The sequence below is a fragment of the Tinamus guttatus genome, unplaced genomic scaffold, assembly GCF_059628265.1.
Source record: "Tinamus guttatus ecotype Peru unplaced genomic scaffold, ASM5962826v1 Tinamus_guttatus_pri_ptg000048l, whole genome shotgun sequence".
Classification (NCBI taxonomy): domain Eukaryota; kingdom Metazoa; phylum Chordata; class Aves; order Tinamiformes; family Tinamidae; genus Tinamus; species Tinamus guttatus.
Window position 1 is genome coordinate 11,087,622 of NW_028288582.1, and position 24,706 is coordinate 11,112,327.

Below are 24,706 nucleotides of genomic sequence, written 5' to 3' on the forward strand. Positions count from 1 at the left end.
TGTATTAATGCTCAGAAAATTAATTGCAGCAATATTAAGTGACACTACACATAATTTTAGCCTACTGATATTTCCCAATTTAGGAAAGCTGCATTCCGTCTATATAACTTTCTTAAATTCTTATTTGGCCTGACATGACATATGCCAGACATTTATCCCTGGAAAATGTTTTTTTGTTTGTTTTTTTGAAACACCAAGTTCTATCCTTTCCAGGAAGGATGCTTGGAAACTTACCTTTGTTTTTATCCACGTATAAATCTGACAATCTTTTCTGTGAAATGCTTGAGTAACTTCACTTTTGAAGCGAGTACTGCATTAATGATATTGTAGATGAGTGCCCAAAGATACAAGGCCTGAAGAAGGTCTTATTTATCTGAAAATTTGTTAACTTTTAGGTATTCAGTTTAATCTACTCTATTTTTCCTGTTTAATTATTATACTTGCTCAAACAATCTATACGGTTGTTCTATAGATATAAAATTCCATTATCATAATATATCATAATATATGATAAGAGAATATTATATATAGCAAATATATAGCTATAATATTTGAATTTTATATTAATATATAATATTCAAATGATAGTCAGTTGCCAATATGAGCCCACATGATGTGAATAGCAAAATGTTTTCAGATTGCTTTTCAAAAGAAAAATTTCATTTGTTTTTGTAATTACAGTTGCAAAGACCCATTAAGAAATGTCAAAATTAAATAGGATCCAGGGTGAACATAGCCCTCTTCTGTACATGTATATTAAGAAGGCTTTAGCTGAGCACTACTCTGTCCTTCGGATTCCAACCTCATTTAGTTCCAGGTGCATTTGCCAGAGAAGAGAAGAGAAGAGAAGAGAAGAGAAGAGAAAAAGGCTTTTGTTTACGGTATTCTATTTTTTTTAATGTGCAATTTGAATGGCAGCAGGAGATTTTGAGATGAGGAACAAGAGTCTTGGCTTTTTGTTAGATGTTGCCCTGAGGAAAGGGACAGCAAATTCCCACCACGCTTTCTGACGGTGCCCATTTCAGTAGGCTTCATTTTCTGGGAGCCTGACTTGAGCCTTCGGGCAGCGTTATATGGAAGTGCTGAGCATGAGCACTGGCCATTGCAATGCAAGCCAGAGGCAGCTGCATTATGTGCTACTAGATACTATTAAAAAATGAGCTTTGGCATCCCCTCTACCGGGGTATGTAACCTTAACCTTCTTTGCCTTAGTTTTCTACCGGTACCAGCGAGTAATGAGGCCCAGAATTGTTATTAGGGTGCTATAAACATAAATAAATCAGTATATGCATGTTGTAAGGACTTGCACTGTGGAACACCATGGAGAATCCCACAGGGAAATTATCTTGCCTTTATTGCAGAGTTTGAGCCATGCACAGAACACTGCAAAGAAAACCAAGTACTGAAGTCATGTATTTTGCACACCAGGTGTGACTTAGGTCCTCTGCAAAAATAGTCTGCGACGGATGCACCTGAGCAAGGTGGCAAACTAATGTCACAGAGAGAATTTCACCTGCAGCACTTCTCAACTTTGAGTGCTGAGCTTTGCAACCTTGATAATGTTCTTCTCACATACTATTTTGTGTGCAATTATTACCTATGTCAGCCCAAATTTAAAAATAGAGCCCTTCCCTACTGAATGGCTCTTTTAGGGTCCACTTGCGCCTGCCATGTGAAGGTGTCACCAACCTGCCTCTGCTGGTGACGGCTGCTGGCGCCGCGGCAGCCCCTTCGTGGTGTGGCAGCCGGCCTGCTTCAGGGCCATGGGCTGAGCTTTCCAAAACTGGAGCAGCTGGAAAGCCCTTGCCACTTTTAAAATATTAGGCTTAATACGATAAAATAACAGATAATTCAAGGAAGAAACTAGTTTCTCAAACAAAGTTAGCAAACTAGGATAACACTCCAGGCAACCAACTCCCACACCTTTTATTATCATCATTACTCATTTATATTGCAGCAGCATGCGGCAACCCCTGCTGACGTCTGGGCTGGAAACCAGGCACAGATAACAAGAACAAAACCCAGCCCGGGAAGCTCAGGAAATTGCAGCAGTACGAAGGGTGGGAAGGGGGGAAGGAGGGAGCCCCTTCCCCAAGCTCCTGCTGCAGCAGCCCCTGTGTGGCAGGAGCAGCAGAGCGGGCAGCGCTCCCGAGCGAGGCGACAGCTCCTGTCTGCAGGGCACGGGGGGCACGATTAACTCCCCAGGTGCTGCAGCACGTGCGTCAGAACTGACACAGGAGAAGGCAGCACGGAAAAGGCGCTATTTGCTGGCCTCTGTTAGGAAAGGGATGTCATCTTGCATATGGAGCACAGCAATTTTGATTTTTTTTTCTTATGGCTTATTCCCATTTTCTTTACAAAAATACAAGTTATTTGGCTATAGATCTGTCAGGATTGCTTGCTTATGGCTTCCAAATATGCACAGTGTGCATAACAACCCATGCTATTTTTCTGTCTGTAGTGGCTAGTATACTCTATAAGGAACATATTTTGATAGCTAATGCAATGCAGCATACACATCATGTTGCCTCAAGGTCATAGTAGGCTGTATGTGTTTATATGATGCATCTTGACATACTCTAATGTACTGCCAGGAAATTAAAACAATGCCCAGATAAAATGTGAATAAATCCAAGAACATAGCCATAAAACTAAATTATAGGGCTGATTTCTTTATATTAAGAATATTTAATAGCATATTGACACCTCCTAAGGATTTAGAGAAAAGAATAATTATTTTGCTTCATTTTTCTTTAACGAACATTGAGCAAAATTCTGTTCACAACTTACAGATTTGTTTTGCTTTCCTATGTAGGAAAGAAACTGAACCCTATGTTAAGGGCAAAACTCAGTGCTGGTTCTCCTGTGAAGTGAGAGATGGTACCTTCTAATCAACACTGAGGGTAAACATAATTAATTAATCTGTTCACTGATAGCACAATATTGCTAGATACTGTGATCTAAAATGTAAATCAAGCTGCCAGTTGCACTGATTAATGTTAGATGTGAAAGGAATGACCAAATGTTTACAAAATTAGAAGTACAAAGTACTTAAAAATACAGCATCAACTTACCCACCCAGAAAAAAAATGAGGCAAAATCAGATGAAACATATCATTTAAACTCATAAAGCTGTCCAGTGAAGCTGTCCTAGCTCTCCAGGGATGTAAACTCTTTCTTCTTGGATTCCAGACCAGTCCCCTACTCTTTAGACCACATGGCCTTCCTGGGCCATCTATTTTGAACTAATGGAGCTCAGCTCAATTTTATACCAGTTGTCATGTAGCGTAAGCTTTTTAACAAGTCATTTTACAGTACCAATCATTGATTCAACTTAACATAAACATAGAAAAAGAAACAGTAAAATATCTTTTGACCTTTGCTGTTGGCTACAATCAAAACCATGCAACAAAAAGAGCATAAAGGAAATTTAGGACATATGCTCAAGACGATGGAAAAAATGTTTGTACATGTAATACAGTACATTGAAGAAACTGCTCAGGAACAGTTCATCTTGCTAGAAATATTATTCCCATAAGGCTGCCACATCTGTGTCATCTTAGATTAACCACTGTACAAGTGCCAGTCATAGAAGACCCACCCACAGGCCCTACACTCTTGGGCAGGAGGTCACTAAATACTAGCAATTGATCTATGGCTCTGGACACTGCAAGAAGGGCCACAAGTACAAACAAAATGTGCAGATTTCCTTTGTTCACTAGTATGCCTAATATTTTGCTAAAGAAATAGACGAAAAAGAGCACTAGGAAAGACTGCCCTGTCAATTCAATGTTTAGCGACATCAGTAATCAACTACAATAAATTAACACAACTCATAAAAAAGCATTTAACGTAAATTCCTCACTACTTCCTTCAACCCTCCTTTGGAGGGTTGCAACTGTAGCAACCCTTCAAAAATCTCTTTTTGTTCAAAGAAGCCATTCTTTGCAGAAGACTTCCCAGATGCATAACTGTGCTCACTTAGGCCTGCCTAACTCAAGAACTCAAGCTAAGTCTTGTTTTGCTTATCCTGTCAGTCCTTGGCTTCTCTCAAAGAGCACTGCCTCAGGCACAGTCTCTGATCCTTGTTCTCTTCACAGGGCTAGACTTGATGTTGGCCTTCAATCTTCTGTTTTCTATGCTGCAGTTGGATGCCAAGTTGCTCCTGCCACGAGTCTGAGAGGGAACATTCTTTTGTCTTCCAGAGAATTTTTCTGTTGAACCTGGTGTGGACATTGCCTCAGTCAGACAGTTCCCTGTGCATCTCATTAGTTCTTTAAGATAAACAATCATATATTTGAGCTATGCCTTCCAATTCCATAGGCTCTTCAATTTCCAAATTCCCCCAAAACACTCCAGAAGTTCACAGAGAATCTCTGCAAAGTGACTGGTGACTAAATGCAGCCAATACAGCAGTGAAGCATAGGTAGTTACAAACTGTACAGCCATATCAAATGGATATGAATGAAGATTTTTCTGACAAGAAGATGTAAGCAAATTTATATAGGGAGAGGTTTTACTACTTGAATAGAAAGAAATAACCTTTCTTTGTCAAAAACTGGAGAGACTAAAAGTTTACAATTCTGAATTAGTATTGCAACTATGGTAACTTTCTTGTATTTTAAAAACTCAAGACAAAAGTGTAATGGTTCTGAATTTTCTTTTTAAATAGAAATTGAGAGTTACATTAGGCAAACACCAATTTAAAATCTCAGCAGGGCTAACAGATGCATTGAGGAAGAAAGCTTTGTCACGGTACAAGATTGTGGGTTGACTTTAATAATGGACATTTTCTCTTCATAGATCCAATATTTATATTCATTTTGTTATTTGAAAATGTGTCTTGGGGACATAAATCTGCATGCATCTTAATTCCACTTGCCTACCTTTTGTGCCTAGACTTTGACAAGGACCTATGGAGGCAGCTTAGGAGAGATTTTGGAATTGGACAAATTCTGACTCCAGTTATTTCTCTAAGGGTTAATTATGTTACGGAGAAGAAACTAATTGTGTCAAATTTCCATAAGGCCACAGTTTGCCCAGCAGCATTTTTGATTTTTTAATTGGTTTAAAAGAAAATATACAGAGAACCACCGAGTTCATCTTCCCAAGCTCATGACTTTCTTCCTGTTACTCCCCGATTCCTTCTCCTCTCTCCTGCTCCTTCCTCATTCTTGGAGGGTGTCAGGTAAGAGCCAGAGCTGTTCAGCTGCAGCAAGGGAGGCTACAGGTAGCTTGCAGAGCTAAGCAGTGTTCTTACGGCTCGTTGTGCTCTGAGAGGAAAAGGAAGACACATGTAGGCTGATGGCTTCCTTCCAAGAGAAAGCTTAGGGTTGTACAACTCGCAGCAAGATTCAAGCCCCCACAAATAACCCAAGAACCAAGCTTTTTATGAAAACCCACTGGCAGTGTTTTCCTTTGAATACCACTGCTTCCTGGACTACAAATGTCAAAAACATAGCTGCAGTGATGTGCTGCTGGAGGCTGGCCTTGGGAAGCCCTTCTTAAAAATCTGTCAGTGAGATTGGGTAGCTTTCCTCTGCTGATGAAGTCAGCCATTCTAGTCAAAGCTATTTTCCTCACAGTCTCCTTAGGGCTAAAATATACATTACCAAGGAGAAAATGTGCATGACTTACAAATGCACAGTATTTTACTACATGCAGGTATTCACAAATAAATAAAGCAAGCAATAATTTCTCATGGATACCTTCTTGCACACCATGCTTTATCTGCCCAACAACCATACTACCATAGATGCATTTCACCTACAGTTAGGGACAAATTCTTCCCAGCTACAGTCACAGTAACATTTTTGTCAAACACTGATGCCTCCTGCAGGCAGATGGGAGAAGGATGATCAAGTAGCCAAAGCCCAAATGGCAATTGGTAAATTATGGCCTCCTGCGGGGCTCCGAGCAGAGGCACAGGGACTCCCTTTGCAGCTGCGAAGCTGGTCAGCGCCAATGGCCAAAGTGTGGATTTAGCTCTGAAAAACCATGGCTCCCTCCTCCCTGCTCATTTGCACTCTCCCCCAGGGATGCTGTACAGAGTTACCAAATGTTCTGTTAAAGCACCTGATTTTCACCACAGCAAAACACATAACGGGCTGCCTCTCCCTCACAGCTTCCAGGTGGCAATTGCTACCTAGGAAAATGGGGATTTGCAAAAATGACTGCTTCTTATAGATGGCACATTTTCCTCTCTCCAAAGCCATAATCCTTCTGTTAGCACAATTCCCTGTTTTCCTTCTGTTTTTTTATTCCTGACTTCTTGTAAATGCTCATTTTTGCTTTTCTATGTCAGTTTGCTGTCAAAATTATAACACTAGACTACCACTAGACACTTCATCTAAGGAAGATTTACAACAGCTTGGTCTTCATTATTTCTTTGTTTTATTTTGTTAAAATTTTAGGCAACTTTTTTTCTCTCTCTCAAAAACACAGTAAACAAGGTATATGAAAGCTCCAATATTTGGCTTATAAATTACTGCTGCTCCAGCTTGCAGTCATTTATAACTGACATCAGCTACATCTCTGCTGCAGTCACAGGACTGCTACACGCATAGATGTGCTCAAGTTAGCTCCAACGCAGACAGATGGGAGCAGAAGTTTCCCAAAAAAATACAAAGGCCTCTACGTCAGTGAGGAGCAGCATTCTGGAAACAGAGATGCGGTCCTGCTATATCTGCTGGATGTTCCCTAAAGCCCATGTCCTACCATCTTTCCTGTACCTGTCACTTAAGCCAGGTAGATTAATGTAGGCTAGGTACATTCACAAGTTGCCTAGTACAAGTATGAATACATATCCTAAATGGAGATATGTTGTCATTATTAATCATTTAATTAAATTGAGACATGCTGTCATTTTATGCAGAGGAATAAGAAATCAGTTCATTGTTGGTGATTTTCATCGAAAAATCACCTCTCTGCATGCAAAGGGATTGTACATAGAGATGTGGCTGAGCCTTTAGCAAAGCCATAAGTAGTTAGCAAATATCTCTCTGAAACAGTTCATAAATGGAAAGAGAGAGAGAGAAAGAAAGAAAATGGTTAAAACAACAACAAAAAAGATACAAAGCCACAGTCTGCCCATATTCCTCTGTAACCACATCAGGGTCATGTTGGTTGCTGTGGTGAAACCAGCCTGTGGTGTGATCCAGCTGTGGATGGTGTCCATGGTACAGTTCTTACAGACTCCATCAGGAATCAGATGAGCTCTCAAAAGTAGAAGTTGTTTAGATAAGCAGTAGCACCAAAAACAAAAATTACGTTTTAATAACTTACCCATAGAAATTGTCAGCATATTTATCAACCCCATATGTATTAATTAGTCCCTGAAAATGATCCAAATACTGAGTTGTTATTCCCAGTAGCTTTAAAGAAGATGATCATGTGAAAAAAAACAGATTCACAAAAAGTCTTTTTCTTTTACCTATCCTGCCTTCATTCAGTAACAGCTTCTGGCGGGAACAGCCCTTGCCTCAGGCTACAGCATTGCATTCTAGTTTATGCATTTAAAGAAAAGTAAAGAGACAAGCATAGAGATATTAGAAAAGATCAGTGGCAAAATACCACCACTGCAAAAAACATTTTGGATAATGAAAGTGTTAATCATTCATACCAAAAATCAATACAAAAATCCATATGTAATACTAATAACTGGGCCCATTTATTTAGCAAAATAGCCAGTGACAACTAGCTACTCATTTTTGTCCACTTTTTATTATTCTGTGAGCTTATAGTGTTAGTTGGATTTATGGAAGTTGCATTCATTTAGAACTTAATCCTGTGCAGGATGCCCTTTCTCTTACTCCATCTTTGTACAATGTTTAGCACTGTCAGGCCCTGGCCTCAATAACTGGTAATAGCTACAATTCACTGAGATAAGCACAAGCAAAAAGTTAGAAGCACCCAGATTGCAATCACACCCTACTCTTGTGTTGCTGTTCAAAGTTTCTTGTTTTGGGCTTTGCAGTTGTTCTGAGCATCTGCATCCCTCACAAGCACAGCAGCTCCAAATCCTTGCCAACAGCTTGCAGAAGCAACTTCTGCTGTTTTCTCCTTGCCCAGACAAGCACAAAACTGAACTCTAAAGCATCTTCTTTGCTTTCCAGGTGTCTTTCAGACCTTGAATTTCACCTACTCTGCAGGAGAACTCATGAAGTTTCCTTCGAGCTCATGGTTTTGTGCTAGCATAAATTAACATATCTGCTATATTCTAGGTTACGTGAAAAATCGGTAGCCTTACATCAGTGAGCTAGAAGAAGGAGGGCCAAATCCTGAGAGGGTGGAAACTAGTTCTGTTGAGCTAGCCAAGATACATCAGCAAACACCAGCTGGAAACACTCTCATTGTTTGGCATATATCTTAAGCCATCAGGACAAGCAGCCAATAAGCAATGCAGTACCTGACCTGTCAGCAGGATACAGAGCATTTACATAGCTTTTTACAAACGTTAACAGATTAATCCTCACCTGGGGACACACAAGCAAGGTTCAGTTGCCCTGCTGAGCAGATTTGGAAGATGACTCACAGAACTGAGTTTTAGGAGGACTTAGCATCTTTACATCTTTTATATGAGAGACAGGGATGGGATTTCATGACTCCAGCTCAGGGAAAAGGGAGGTGTGAAGCAGAACAGCAGCTCCAGCACGGCCACTTGTGTCTGCAGGGAACTGGAGCTATGGGGACTATCTGAAGTGCAATTTTTCTGCCTCCTCTTTAATACACTCTAGCTGTGACAATCCATGGTAGGATGATGACTCTTACCCTGGCACAGAGGACACAGGAGCTTTCATGTGCAAAGCACTCTGCTTTTCAGATCCATAGTGTAAAGCAAACTAAGCAGCTGGAGTGGCAGGGTCCTGGGTGCAATTTCATATATAAGTACACCAAAGTGGCCATGCAAACTATCTCAGTTCATTACATTTCAATGGGATCTATTTCTAAAAGTAGCAGCAGCCATCCCACTTCAGCTCATGGATGAAAGCCGGGACTCTTCTCAGTGGTGGCCACCGACAGAACTAGAGGAAATGGCCACAAACTGAAGCACCAAAAGTTCCACATGAACTTAAGAAAAAAAAATTTAACAGTGAGGGTGACAGCGCACTGGAACAGGCTGCCCAGAGAGGTTGTGGAGGCTCCTTCTCTGGAGATCTTCAAAACCCGCTTGGACGCAGCCCTGTGCCACGTGCTCTAGGTGACCCTGCGTGTGCAGGGGGGTTGGACTGGATGACCTCTGGAAGTCCCTTCCAACCTTAACGATTCTGTGATTCTATGATTCTATGACTTGGACTCCGTTTGGAGGAGCAGGGAGGCTGTGACATTTAGAGCCCACGAGCCATACTGACAGAGCTCCTAGCCCAAAAGAGAGCGTGACATGGAAGGGGCTGGTGAGACAGCATTAGCTGTTTTGTCTAATCATCTGGAAGACATCATTTATGCTCCCTGTAGACTACAGGGCTGATGAGTCTGTTCTTACTAGTGTCACCCAAGGGCTGACAAAGAGTTTCTGTCAACCGCAGGAGATTGGGAGGTCAGGTACAGACCTCCTAGTGAGGCACGACTGGGAACAAGCCCACTCCTGTGCTGGGGCCTGCAGGCTGCACACAAATGTGCACATGGCAGGAGAGAGGCTCAGTTGATACGCACGTACAGTGGACACTGACACTCAACATACGGTTGCAAAGGTTAGGAGTGTCCACCTCTACTGGGGTAGACACAAAAAGGGCCAAGGGCAGCTACTACAGACATGTCATCAAGGAGGACATGTCATCAGATTCTTAAGTTATATAGCAATTCATGGGTTTCATCTTGGTAAAAAGCTTTGGGATTTACCACTAAAAACTGATGTCAGGAAGGTATCCTCTGTTTTATAGAGGAAATTGCTTATTGATCCTGTCTGTTTGCATCATATCCACACTGTAATAATCACATGCTTAATCGGCAGGGACCCAGAAAGATTGTTTCTCTCTTCACGCGTAACTTGATGTCCGCAGGGAGATGGTGCACCTGGGTCTGAGGCTCTGGAAGTGGCCGCAGGTAGAAAAAGAATATAAGGTAGAGTGCACTAGTGTTTCTGATGTTAGGATCTCTGTGATGCCCATCTGGTGTGTCTTCCTCACATACTCAGAGTCAGATTAGATTTTAGAATGGAACTTGGGGGCAGATTCAAAGAGATTATTTTGAATTTCTCTGTAATATCAGATATGCTCCGCTTCCTAGGATGATTTCACTTGCTATGTAAGGAACATAAGGCTTTAGCAATCCTAGTTCTAAATCTGATCTGTCTTCTCTTGTGAAACACTGTGTTTGTGACTTGTGCTCTTTTACTAGTTTACTTACATTCAGTAAGGAGCATTTGAATTATTTTGTGGTGGACATGAATGGATGGAGCAGATGCTGTCTGGGCCCTTTTGCATTAAACAGACATTGCATGGCTTTTGGTGAGTGTGGTGGGACTAGCCTCAAGGATACCAGGTGGTGTCCCTTCTTACAGTGCCATTACAAAGCAGATGCAGAAATTGAGGGAGTCCCATAACTGGGAACAGAACATACCCTTCATCCATAGCCTCAGATGCTCTAGTGCTTTTAAAACTATATTATAAGGAACATCACGTTTAACCCTCAGAATGATTGCAGGGACATGACACTGAAACACCAAGCAATACTGGAAGTCATGTCAAAGATTCTGCTGGCTTTATACTAAGGATTGAGTTAGCAATGTCTCAAAATGACTCTAAAGGAGCAGGTGCCATGTCTGTTTTCACACACTTCTGTAGCAGTGTTTCCAGCCAATGCTTCCCACTGCGCCGAGCTCCAGGACACTTTGATGTGATGTGAAACATTTGCTGTGAAGTGAAAACACAGGAATGTGAAGACAAGTGAAAATGACATCAGGGAAATGGACGACTCTCTCTAAGGAAAGGTCGGTGTCCCAGCTTTGATTAATACAGGTAGTGAACAAGTATTGTGTTCAGCAGCACAGAAACAATACTATCCTAAGGGTCATTATGGGCATCCATTAAAAGCTGCTCTTTCCAGAATACTTAAGAAGTTCTTCCAAAATCACAACTTCTCCTGCTAATTATTCATTGTTTCTTGATCAACAAAAGGTACATTTGCAATGAAATTCTGAACAAAATCCTCTCAACCAATTTTTGTGTTAGGTGCAAATTAAAAAAGAAATTCCAACAATACATATCTTAATATACATCTTAACGAATAGTCTTGTCCTATAGGTTAAATGGTTTTGTTTTCAAGCATAACACTTGCCTGACTTAGGGGAAGTTTCTGGTTTTCTTACTATAGTTTAGTAGCATCTCACTTTACAGACAACATTAGTAAGTTTTGGGATGTGGTAAAGTGAAATTTTGATTATTCTGATTATCAAAGGTATCATAGTTTTCTTTGAGGGAGAAATTCATGCTTATCAATATCTAAAGACATGTGTATAAAATAGTAAGTCCTAAATTTTCAGAAGTCAAATATAAAGAACATGCAATGCATTAATTCTCTTATTAAACTGGTAATAAATTGGTAACATATGATTTAAATTCACAAAGAGGACATTGTCTTCTACTCACACCACTCTCTTGTATCTAATCTAGCTTAACAGTAATTCCGAGACAGGTATTTCTCCATTCTGTTTGCTCATAAAGAGCTATACCAGACATCCTTGCCCTTTTTGCAATCTCTTATTTCACCAGAACCTAGTGATTTGTTTGGCTCATCATCTTTCTCCAGGGTTCTTGCTTCTGAGGCTTTTTCTCTGAATAAATTCTTAATTTTTATTCATAGACTTCAGTAGTTGTTCTCAAACATTTCCTATCAAATTAAAATCCACCTTACTAGTCAAAGTTCAATAGTTGTCCTCCTATGATCATTAGGTTTAATTTATTGATCTATTAATGTTACAAGAAATATACAAATGCCATAAACCCTTTACTCGGATCCCCAAAGGCATTTGGATCCCTTGGCCTGGTGGTTTAAATAAGAACTGGCAGCCACAGAGTACACTGAGTTCTTAAATTCTTTTAGATGTTTGAGCTTAGACACTTGTATGTTCAAGATTCTATGGGAGATTTAACCATTTAACTGGAAAAGCCTTTCAGGACTTCTTTTAGGCTATTTATTTTCTGCATTTTCTGCATTTTAGGAAGGGAATCTGAGATAGAAAGCTGCCAGGGGATGAGACTGGGTTCCTTCACTCCCGATGACAACAGAATCCAGCTGCTCTTCCTGCTTACCCTGTGTTCCATGCTTAGGAAAACCCTGCCCCTATTCTGGAGCATGTTATTTCATGGCAAGTTGTGTAACTGCTCATTATAAAAGAATATTTACTGACTGAAGTTGGTTTCTTTGACCCTTTTTCATAGTGAGCCAATAAAAAGTTCACATCAGAAAAATAAAAGGGTATGCAATGCACTAGTATGCATTCTAAAAGCTCTTTGTAACATCTTTCAGGAATGAAAGGTGTGCATTTGGAAGATGAGCTTTCAAAAAAAAAAACACTTCTTTTAACTGAATTTTCACACTCTAATACATTCATATGTCACTGGGTAATTGGGTAAGTACAGAACCCTTTAGCATCCTCAACACGCCACAGCCAGAGAGATGCCACAATGTGCCACAGCCAGATAAGATGATCTGAGCTGGGCAGAAACCTACAGCCCAGTGCTGGGAAACTCTGCCCTGGAATTCATTCAAAACTTGGCTTATTTGCACAAAGCTTCTCTTCCTTCTCAATCTGTACAATATTTTCCTGGACCTCAGGGTCGAGTTTTTTTTCTAATTTCTGATGTATTTTTAGCAACAAAGTATCTCTTCTCAAACTGTCTCTTCCCATTTCATGAAGAGGCTAAAAAGCTGAAAGATTACCTTGGACATAGGAGTCATACTGTGCTTAATGAGAATCGCTACTAGGTACCATATTCTCTGTGTCATCTTTTTGTGCACAAGTGCAGTATTCCTAATGATCTTTCTGCATTCTATATAAGAAATCATCAGTCTTCTTACTTTACACTGGGATTTTTGGATGAGTTTAATTTGTTTACCGGGAGCCCGCAAAATCAGCACATACACCCACAAATATCCTTAAATCCTGGCAATACAGACAGGCACACATATACACCCTAAAGTGTGTTGTATGTTCAGGATGCCTCTATTTGGAATTTCCTGTTTAATCTAGGATACATTTAAGGGCTACAATCAAATAGAAAGGCTTAGAAGAGATGAAAGAATTTGCAGGGAACTGCATAATACTGGAAGGGAAGTACGCATCACAAATTCCTTTGCAAATTTGATACTTCAACTAATATTAACTTAGAACTCCAAATACAAGTCATTAAGCAAAAACGAATAAAATGAAGAATAACCTTGCAGGGACAGTGATGAACTGAGAATAAGGACATTTGGGTTCAATTCTGAATTCTTCCCCCAGTATAGCTTAGGGCAGTTCTTTTTATCCCTCAATTCCTTATCTATTTAATAGGGATATTAATACTCAATTAATTCTACTCTCTACATTCATGTCTTTTGAAAAGTAGGTTTTTTTTTTTCTTTCTTTTTTTTTCCCCAGTAGAAACTGCATCTCCTGCTAGTCATACAACTCACAACAAAATGGAAGTCTGCTTTTAACTGGAGATACAAGGATAATTAAAAGATGGAATCATAATCAGAACTCGCATCTACCATGGACCTGGTAGGAACTGCTTCTCCTCGTCAAAGATACAGGGCTCTACAATACACAGGGCTGAAGACAGCCCTTCAAAGAGCTTCTAACGAAAGGGTTGAACTGTTAAAAAACAATACATATTGGGACAGCTATAACAGATTTAGTTAGAAAATATGCAAAAAAGCATTTCATTCTCAAAAGTAAAAGAAAGAATTTTAACACAGTTGCAACTGTACTGGAAAAAATACATATGCAATTTCTTGCTTGAAAGAAAAATGAAGCAGTCTGATTACAAATGTTAAAATGAAACATTGTGTCATTTCGAAAGCCATGCATATGTATTACTAGAGCTTTTCATTTTTTTAAAAAAAATTTCAATTCACTTTTCAATTTTCATTTTTTTGTCCCAGTTTATGATAAACACAGATGCTGAACTACTAAAATTTCTTGTCAGGTGAATATATTTTCCATTGCTATTTTGGCTTAAACAACAAAATCTTAAGACTCAAGATTTTTTTTTTTTTGAGAACCTAGCCAAAAAAAAAAGAAAAAAAGGGTGGGTCTTGAATCAAGACTGCTCTGGGCATTCCAGGAAGAGGAATTGTTTATTACTGTATTATTAAAGTTTTTCTGTTTGTTTTGAGGCTTTTTTTTGGATAGGAATAGTTGCAGCAAGTGTGGAAAGTATTTCTAGTACCCAGTATAATTGCTCTGATAATACAAGTGGTACAAGCTGTGATTTTATCATTTATCCAATGAAACAGTTCAATTAATTTGAGTTAAATATCTGGGTTTGCAGCATCAGGCTGGATAGTTTCTTAAAAGGAAAGAAAATTACTAATTTCCCTTGCTTTATAATTCACAGAGAGAAGAAAAGCGAAATACAGCTGTTGTGCAACTGTTTAAAAGCCAACGATTAAAAACGCCACTAAATAGAGAGTTCTAAGCGTCTCAGTAAGTCATTAACAGAAATGTTTGCTAAAAACAAACATTTGCTAAAAATATCTTTTATCGTGCACAAAAGCTTCTTTCGCAAATCACACACTCCTTAGAAAACAGTCACTCTTGCTATGAATGTCCCGCTCTGCTAGGGAGAAATGCAACTAACCTATTGCTGTATTACTGTATAGATATATTTTAAAGGTGGCTGTAACTGCTTTCTATATTATTTGTAGATTCAGTGATAAGATAAAGGAATTCATTTCTTTCTGATAAGCAACAGAAATAATTGACAATGCTATCTAGTAACAATGTTAATACTGTCACAACAACAAATAAGACCATGAATGATTCCAGAAAAAATACACTTCTCTCAGATTTGGAGACCATTAAAAAAGTAAACTTTGCAAACTCTGACAATTTGTCATTGAACCATGTATCTATACGTTGCCTGAATGTTGTTAACCTATTTTTTTCTTGTCCTAATTACAAAGCAAAAGGATGCACATGGGTAAAAGGAAAAATCATTTTGTTTAGAAGGAAAAATACAAATTATGCCCAAAGCTTATTAATTCTGTTGCCATGGCAATGAAAGAGCATAGTCTTACAAAACATATCCTAGTTTATTCACATGAGTAGTTCTTACTCATATGAGTTGTCCCACTGATTGAAACAGAACTGCTGATATGAAGAATGATTTGCAATAAGAAACTTGAATTTAGGATGCGGTTCTTATTTAAGAAAGAGCTTGTAGGACTACTTTCATGAATAGCTTATTTCAACAGTGAAGTTTGCGAGGTTACTTTTATGAGTTGTATTATTGCTTCCTGTTTGGTTTGCACATTTCAGTTGGTAAAATAAAAGAAAAGAAATAAAAAATGGCCTATTTTGCATCTTTACTTTTAAAGGTTGGTTCCTTTCAACCAGAAACACTGTCACTACAGGAGTATGTTTGTTTCAGGTTAGTTTCGTCCAGCTGCAGTAATTTGAAAAGCTGCATTTCCATTTTCTCTCTGAAAACCACCTTACAGAGTTGCTCATTGTTAAAAAATATATGTGAAGAACTGCCTCAGCATATGCATCATTTTGAATAGGATTTATGCTTTTGTTCTTATTCATGAACACTGGTTTGTCCTAGCCTTGCCCGGCCTCGCGTTCTGCTTTGGCTCTGTAGATCCTTCCCACACTTGAAACCTGCATCCAGGAATACATCACTCCTGTTCCCTGCTGGACAATCCATGTAATTGGTCCACAGACCTGCTCCTGATGTAGTCCTGACCCATCCAAACCAGCAGGACTTGCCAGGGATTAACCCCTTGGAGTGGGGCAGCGCTTCCTACAGGTTGCTGAAGAGGTACTCACCTTTCTCTCTTCCAAACTCAGAGATCATCCATAGTGGAGAAGAAAATATGCATAATCCACATCATCACTCTTCCACCTTTTTGTTCTAGCCTAACTTTTAAAACAGCTATCCATGTAAGCTGTGCTTTCTGGAAATCTAACCTGTTCTTGCAATTCAGGAGAGTCATTTTGTGAGTCCTGATCTGCTTGGCAATTTCCTGATAAAGACTCTAAATTTTGGTAATTTGGATAGTTAGCTAATAACAACACCTTGCCCTCCCCTAAATGCTCCATCCAAGAAGCTGAAAGCATGTTACAGCTATTAATAACAAAACATTGCAACACCCACCAAAGAAGTCATTTTCAGCAACTTCATTTATACATGACAGAAATCACTTGATATGGGAACACCTCATAGAAGCTTTCCTATAGTAACATTATCAAATGTAACATTATCATTATTCTAGGGGGTCATTTTTGACTTTCTGAAATCGGTAAAAGGAGTTGTTTCTCTCCATATGTTAATCACAGCATCTAGCTCTGTATTTATCATTTTGTTTCCCACAGAAAATGAAGTAAATCTTTGATACCTGCAGATCTTGCATTAAGAAAGCACCAGACATTCAAAAAACTCTGTAGCTTCTATTTGTTTAGACAATACTTATTCATAACCATTCTTAGGTCCAGATAGAATTTCTTTCACCTTCTATTTTTGCCTCGTAGATATTAGCCCACAACCGACGTGCAGGAAAGGGATAGCACACATGACCCGGGGGAGAGAGACAGAAAGCAAGAGAGAGAGACAGAACGAGAAGGCAGGAGGAGGGAATGGAGGAAAGGAGAAACAGAGAGAAATGTCAAAGCAAATTCTTAAACATACACTTTAGTTTGGAAATACATATGATACAGCTACTGATTTTCCTCATCTTGACAACACAGGTGCGCACAAACACACGCATACAGATACCTTCTATCCACGAGCAAGGAAAAAAATAATCTTACAAAGCTACTGCAGCAATCAGGATACTTGCTGCTGGAAACAACCATACTAACAAAAGCTCTTTTGTTGGCTCTTCACATTTTTTTTTCAATTACCATTTTGTTATTACTATTATTTAATCTCCAGCATACCAGAAATATTACTATTATTAAGGAAGGAAAAAGGCCTTACCATGCAGTGCATCAGGAAGAGATGAGAAGCACAGAGCATGCTGCAGAGATTAAGCTCAGCATGGCATTCAGATATCCTTTGGAACTGAAGAAAATTGTCCAACCCATTCTTCCTAACAAAGTGGACAAGTTTTCTCTAGGCTTGAATTTTTCACCAGAAGTCAGATCCTTAAAGCGCATTATATTTTCTTCTTCAGGAGATATATTTCCTCCAGTTAAGCTTCAGCTCTGCAATGCCATTTCCAATCAGCTCTAAGAAGTTCTTCACTCCCAGATTCGTAGTGTCATCAGAGGGACTCCAAAGAAAATCAAAGAAAGAAAGGAAAAAAGAAAAAAATATATCTTACTGAAGCCCTGAAAATACTATGCAGAAAAGAAGAAGAAGAAGAAGAAGAAAAAAGAACAACCTGCATTTATTCTACTGTCTGTGTGTTTCAAAATGATCAGTACTATCTCTTCATCTCCTATATTGAGAGGGCTGATTATTTTTAATAAAGGAAGAGAAAAAAGTTTCTCAATTCACACATGATGCATTTTTATTACTACTGCTCGACTATGTGCTACCAAGCAACCCTTCTCATCTTGAGGAATCTTTAAAACCATATGAACATAACACCAAGCATCCCTTCCCCTTCTCACCAAGCATGAATATTAAAATTCCTAGATAAGAACTCAAAAACGCTTAACAAATAACCCAAGTAAACAAATTCAGCCAAAAAGCAAAACCCTTGAAGCAGGAGAGTGCAGGAGATACCTTGCCTGAAGGATTTGGGGGCACGCACGCGAAGCAGTCGTGGGCAGGGAGAAGGGGATGAGGAGCGCTGAAGGCAGGTTGGCCGAGGATGGGGTGGGGACTAAGTGGGTGTCAGGCCGGAGTGGGATCCTGAGTCACCCTCAGCATCCTGCCTCCTCGCTGACGGCAGCCCGGGCTTCCCCTCCACTTTCCGCAAAGCATATTAATTGAGCCTGGTTGCTGAGCAACTAACTCCGGGGAGCCACATGGAGCAGCTCCGGCAGCTCCGGCGGCAGCAGCGCCGAGGCAGGGGCGACGCGCGGGGCAGGGCTCCCTGGCTCTCCCCTCCGCTCCCTCCTGCGGGGTCTTCCCCCCCAGCTGCCCCATGGGAAGATCTGCGGGGACACCGAAAAGCCCCCGTTGATGCAGTGGGGTAAGGAAGGGGCTGCCCTCTGCCTGGCTCCGTGCTGCACGCAGGGGCTCAGGAGAGGAGTCCTTGTCGTGCTGCCTCCTCATCCCCGCTACCCGCGACCAACAGGGGACCCGGCCCACGAGGAGAGGGGCCACCCTGGGCCCAAAACAGCGGGTAAACGCAGCTGCCTTCTGGAAAGGGAAGCGGGATTAACCATCTGGTCCACCCAGGTTGCAAGGTGGCGTCAAAACGATGAGCAACTCGTGTAGCTATGTCAACACACGGGTTCAAAGGCAAGTGCACAGTTAAAGCTGCGACTACTTAAACTCTATCCCAGCAACTGGGGGCCAGCGTATCCCTTATTTCTGACCTCTTTCATCACACTGAGCCTCAGAAAGACAGAGCAGATACCTTCTCGCACCAAAAGAGCCCAAAGGAAACCAGAGCTCCTCTCCAGAAGAGTTGTCCAGATGTGCTTGGAGGCTGCAAAGTAGAGCTCTAAGTGTAACCCTGTCACTGTTTGAACAGACGTTGTGCTTAATTTGCTTAAAAGAGGGAAGTGGCAACATCACCATGCATTTTTGACCTATAAAGGAGATGGAACCAGCGTTCAGTCATCTAGTCCTAAAAGAATCCTAGAACAGTAGAACCAACAGCACCAGAGGAACGATGGACAGGACGTGCATGGTTGATGCTACATGGGGAAATCCTAAGCAGTGCCTGACCATTGCAGATCTTGGCAGGACTTCCAGTGACTCCTGTGGTCCCTGAGACTGAAAAAACAAAAACAAAAACAAAGTCTGGAATGGTGTCCAAAACAAGAAAATATTCTTGTGCTGTCATGTTAGATAATTCTTTAGTCAGATCATGGCGCTCGTTCAGCACTGACTACGCTGTCCTTCTGTTGCCCAGGTAAGACCTGAGAAACAAAAGGTCTTCAAGATTTCTCCCTCTGTTGCCTGGCACCAAGTGCAGCATCTGATCTTGACCAAGCCGCTCACTTGTATTAGCCATCAAAATCCTGAGCTAAATCAGCAGCTTATTTCTGTCACAGTGACAGGACAAGTTAAAGGACAAAGCCCTGAGAACTGCCTTAGTTGCAGTCACAAAAATAGACAGATAACTCTCTTTTGAAAAACTCCAGCCTATAGCTTGTGTGTACTATACAAATGGCAAACACCAGGTCTTGGTGAAAAAGAGACTGACAGATTATGTTGAATAAAGGAGTAACTTTTCTGACAACAGCTTGGCTTCAGTTCACCCTGCTTTCAGGCTTTACAAGGAAAGCTTTGCGGTTTAAGCCTCATTTTCTTAACAAAGTTCTTCTATATTCAAAGCTCATGAAGGAGAGCTGCTATATAAAACAGATCACAATATATTCAGTTCATCCAATATATCTACTGATATGAGCATATACTGGGTATTTTTCATCCATGAATTTGAAGAAAATGTTAACTCAAAACTTCCTTTAGTAGCTCCAATTTTGTCTCTGAACTTGGTAAAAGCTACCTGTGACAATCTATAATCTTTCCCCTAGTGCATTATATGAAGAAATAAAACAATTTCAGTACTGATTTAGTAAATTAAGTTGATTTAGTATTTTGTATACAACAGGACACAGAAAGATGTTACTAAGGAAGAGATACTGCAGCAAGCAGTTTACATGCCTCTAGGTAAATGTTTCTCCCAAGCTTTCATATGATTAATTAAGGCACTAAACATAGATTGCCCCTGAATGGTTTCTGATTTATATAATTAATTTGACATCACTCACTTTCCCTGAATCCCTTCTTCTGATACTTTGGACAATTCCTCTACCTCTCACAGTACCTCATCTATGCTTCTTCATAGCAATAAATCCAACATAGGTCTTCCCTATGAGTGGCTGATGCAAAGAGGGTATTTGTTGTGCACCACGGTTCTCACATCCTTCACGGCTCCCTTTATGCCACGAGTTTACGTGCTTGCAAAGTGCTGAGGAATGACAGAAAGCAGGGCCACAAGGGAGCTAACCCACCACTGCCTCACAGCAGGATCAAGCATGCACAAACCATTCCTGGGAAATGACTTTCCAAACAGCCCTTGTTCCAGAGGCTCCATGCTTTTGAAAGGCAATTTATTCTGGTGCCTCACTACTATACCAAGCGCATTTCTAAGCTTCATAGCCGCAAATTTAAACCTACTATTTCTTGTCCTATTTGCAATGATCAAGGAAAAGAGCCCCTATATTCCTCTTTGCAACTACCTTTTATGTATTTACAGATTATTATGTCTCTCCTCAGTCGCACTCTAGATTAAAAAGTTATTTCAGGCTTTACACATCTATCATTTTTTAGGTAATGGCTTGTCACACACTGATCATAAAAGTACACAAAAACCCAGTGTGAAACTATGCAAGGGTAGGGATGTACATTAACAAATGCAAGAGGAGAAGGAATCAAAGAGCCAATGTCCCACTTAGGAAGTAGGAGCAGGAAAACAAGGGGAAACTGCCTGGTGGAGTTGCAGTAGTAAGGTTACATGTTGTTTCAATATTCCTTTTATTCCTTTCTGAGTGAAAAGGAGTGGGAGGACACAATATGATTAGATATCATGTATCTGACATGTGATGTGAAAGATCATTTCTTTCAACTTGTAAAAAAGGCTCAATTTAAAGGCATTTCAAACGACTGCATTTTCCTTTAAATGTGTATAATGACTCATGACATACTAAAAGAGGAGGGAAGCTAAGGCAATGTCTGAGGTATATAGTACATGGAAAATACAGAAATACATAGATAAAAATATTAGGAGTGGAATATGTTATTGGGAGGGAAATAAGACTAGAAAGCAAATGAACATATAGACAAAGGCAACAGAGAGAAGTAGGGAGATTTCTCTAATTCTCACAAAGAGATCATTGCATTTACATGAACATATTTCATCATATACTTCCTAAAGAAAGATTTATTTCAACAGGATAGGCTGTAGTTGTTCTATTTTTCCTCCTTTATATTCATGTGGGTATCTGCTCTTATCCTCAACAACACAATCTTTGAAGAGTGTGATGATAAGTTATCAATATTGCAATATATCTTGTTTTGTGCTTTATTTTTACAAGGAGGAATACCAAACAGCTAAGATTTCTGTACTGGAGCGAATTTTATCAAAAGTGCTAGGGAAGGGCAGCTGAAGGACAAAGCAATAAAACAAAACCACCAAAAGCAAGTCAACTATTGGTAAGTTCAACTTGAGAGCAAACTGTTTGGCACATAAGAAGGAGCCATCAGATTATTAAAAGTAATTGTAGCAGTGGTAGTTTTGGAGATGTCAACATTTGTGCCATTTTCTTTTTCAAAAATGGAAAGTGGCTTAGAAAAAATGCAGTCCCTGACAGAAAGCAAATATAGCACCATTTGCACAAAACTTGAATTCCATCTTGGAAAACGCTTTTTACTATGCATTCAAAAGGCTGACTAATCCACATAACATTCTATTCCATTTTCTATTTATCTTTCATCTTCCCACATTTCCATCCTTTCAATAATGCCATTATCCTCTTTGAGAGACAGGAGTCTCATGAGTGTTAGCACAAGGACCGGAGCTCACAAGGACGCTGCCAGCCCCCTACCCAGTTGAAGGAGCAGCCCCTTACATAGGACAGGGCTCTGGTGCCAACCACCCCGCAGCAGAGCTGCGGTCCCTGGGCAAAGGGATCTGTGGGCTGGAGAGATGCGGGCAGGAGCTGAATGAACCCAAAGCAGTGACACCCCACAGGAATCTCACAAAAGAGGGAGCTAAAGCAGGGCCATGCCAGGCTGAGGTGCGATGCTGGTGGCACTGCTCCTCAGGTGCTCCTCAAGACCATCACCGAGAGATGCCTGCACCTCGGCTTCTCCCAGTGCCACCCAGCTCCCTGCCCCTAGGAGCAAATGACAGCCCTTGTTGCACAAGGCTGGCCCTCATCCCCATCAGATTTAATACTTAGTAGAGACTGCCACTTCAGTGCTTAAGCTGCACCTTTTCCTACAGTTGCCATTTCTTGAAAACTGAATTAGGCCTTTAAAAGCAGTATCATGTATAAAGGATGCCATAATTCTAACACATTTGCAAAGAACTGCACAGATCATGGAAATCATTAAATATGAAATAGTAGGTACAATTTAATTATGCACCAAATTTTAATTAAAACTCTGCGAGAATCATTTGCAAAGTTCTCTGGAAACATTCCTCATTTTGACCTTTCATATCCTGTATCTCAGTTACTACTCAGTCAATTACAGCATAAACAACTGAATTGATTTCTTGCCTTTTAATTTAAATATCACACAACACGTGCAAGAGAATTTGAGCTTTAGGGAATACACTTCCAGATCATCATCAGAAAATAATTGAAAAATCTAACCATAAAAAATAGATTTTCTTTCCAAAAAAAGTCTTTAAGAACATGAATAACATACACATATAATTCTACCTATCTGCAGTATATTTAACACCCATAAAAATATTTATAGCTTATGTTCAAGATAATATTACTTTAATCATTATTTCAATATCCTATATGGCAAATGGTCTGATTCTAGCTCACAGCAGTGCAGAACAGACTGTTACCAGCTGTTATCATATCTGACAAAGACTTATATCAGTGTGAAAACAGTACGGCTAAAGGTAAGTAAAGCCAGAAAAAAAAATAGACCATTTATTCTTTCTTTTTAAGTAAATGGTGGTTTACCTTGGCTTAACTTCTAACTTAACAATGCAAGATGGAAGTTTACAGCTTGCAGTTAATAGTTGATGGGGTTGCTCAGACCTTTACAAGTTAGTCTTAATTAAACTTTTGGTGAATCTGATTCAGTTATATCAAAGTAAACCTCACGTACATTCCCCAATTTCACTGAAGACATCCTTAATTTACATTACTATAGCTAATGACAGTACAGAGTTTGCTCTAATTTAAATCACCTATATTTTGGTAATCTAGCACTTCTCTCCTTATGTCACCCCAACACTAAGAGTTGCATTTCACTACTGTGGAATCAAAAATGTACTCACAAAAGTGTGAAATCCTGGATAGTAGCACAGTTATACTCACTGCAGGAGATACATTCACTAAGTATCTTCCTTTCTTTTGAAAATTTAAAAACCTCTTTTGAAACAAATTCCCTAACATATAAGTGGAATATGAGTGTGTAATCTCGGCAGACTTTAAAAAATGTGTCTTGAGCTAAAATGCAGTTTTGTACAAGCACGAAGCAGTGGCAATATTTTTTTTCCTGGATCACCAATATCGAATGGAAGTTACACACCAAAGTGAGCAGTCAGATCCCATTCCTGCTGGCCTAGGTAGCCAAACGCTCTGGTTTCTATGAGAAGAGGTTTGGGCTCTGCTCTTATTACTAGCACAGTCTTTCTCATACAAGCTGCAATGTCTGTTGCACCAAATGAAGACAGACTTACGCTTATAATGCAGCTTAAATAAACTGGTTCCATGTGTACATTAAACCACTCTGGGAGACAGACACCATTTTCTGGGAAGCACCGATACATTTGCCGTGTCTCTGTTTGAACTAGAATCTCATTAGGAAAACAGTAATCTTGCTGTAGAGCCACATAATAAGTTAGAACCTACAATGCAGGAATTCATCAAATCCCAAGGGTGATCATCTGCCTGAAATCCTTTTACAGATAAGCATGTTCACTCAAGGTAAAGAAAAGCTCCCAAGCAAGTTAAGCAGCAACAGTTATTACTGCTGAATAAATATTCACATTATTTCTCAACAGGCACTATACCCATCGGGCAAAAAACATAACAGTATGGTAATGAAGGATTAGACGGGGACTGGATAAATTAGTCCTATTATAGTTCTGTTAAGCTCTTGGGTGTGTATTACATGACGTTACTATTTTATAGCATAGAACAAAAAGTTATTTCTTCCCTTTTCTATTTGTAGCTGTGTTTTGAACAAGAGGAGGTGGGGAAGACACTTTCAATCCTGGGATAACTTTCAAGCATTAGGTAAAAAGTCACAATCTATATATTCATATGATTAATTCCTAGAGCTCTTAATTACTGCTCTGCACATAGAACTCTGAATGGACACTGCATAGAAGCCAAGTAGCCCTGAAGATTATTAAATAATCTAAATGCAGAGTATGAGTTCTTGCATGGCACTTAACAGGACCCAAGTGAATGCATTTTGAGGAATTTGGCACAAGCCTGGTTTAAGTATCTGTTCACATTGCTACTAGAAATATAACTGCTCTCACAAAAAAAATCCAGTATTTTTGCTAGTAAAGTCTTTTAAAACATACCTGGTTTTGTTTCATAAAAGCAAAATTCATCTAGTTAATGCCTGCTGATATGGAGGGCTTAGCCTGGTTCTCTGTTTGCCACCAATGAGGCACCCTCAGGGGCAGCCTGCTGCTGAAAGATGCTGCAAACACATCACAAAGTCCC

At 39.8% G+C, this 24,706-nt stretch overlaps 1 protein-coding gene across 2 annotated transcripts in view; it reads right to left on the reverse strand.

Moving 5' to 3' along the window:
- The window catches only part of TUNAR (transmembrane neural differentiation associated intracellular calcium regulator), a 58,411-nt gene that overhangs the window by 10,517 nt on the left and 23,188 nt on the right, over positions 1-24,706 (reverse strand). For both annotated transcript variants that reach the window (XM_088539688.1, XM_088539687.1), the window contains exon 2: positions 17,127-17,421. In XM_088539688.1, coding sequence (XP_088395814.1) covers positions 17,127-17,165 — 39 coding nt within the window. In that variant the 5' untranslated portion in view covers positions 17,166-17,421. The remainder of the gene's footprint in view (positions 1-17,126; positions 17,422-24,706) is intronic.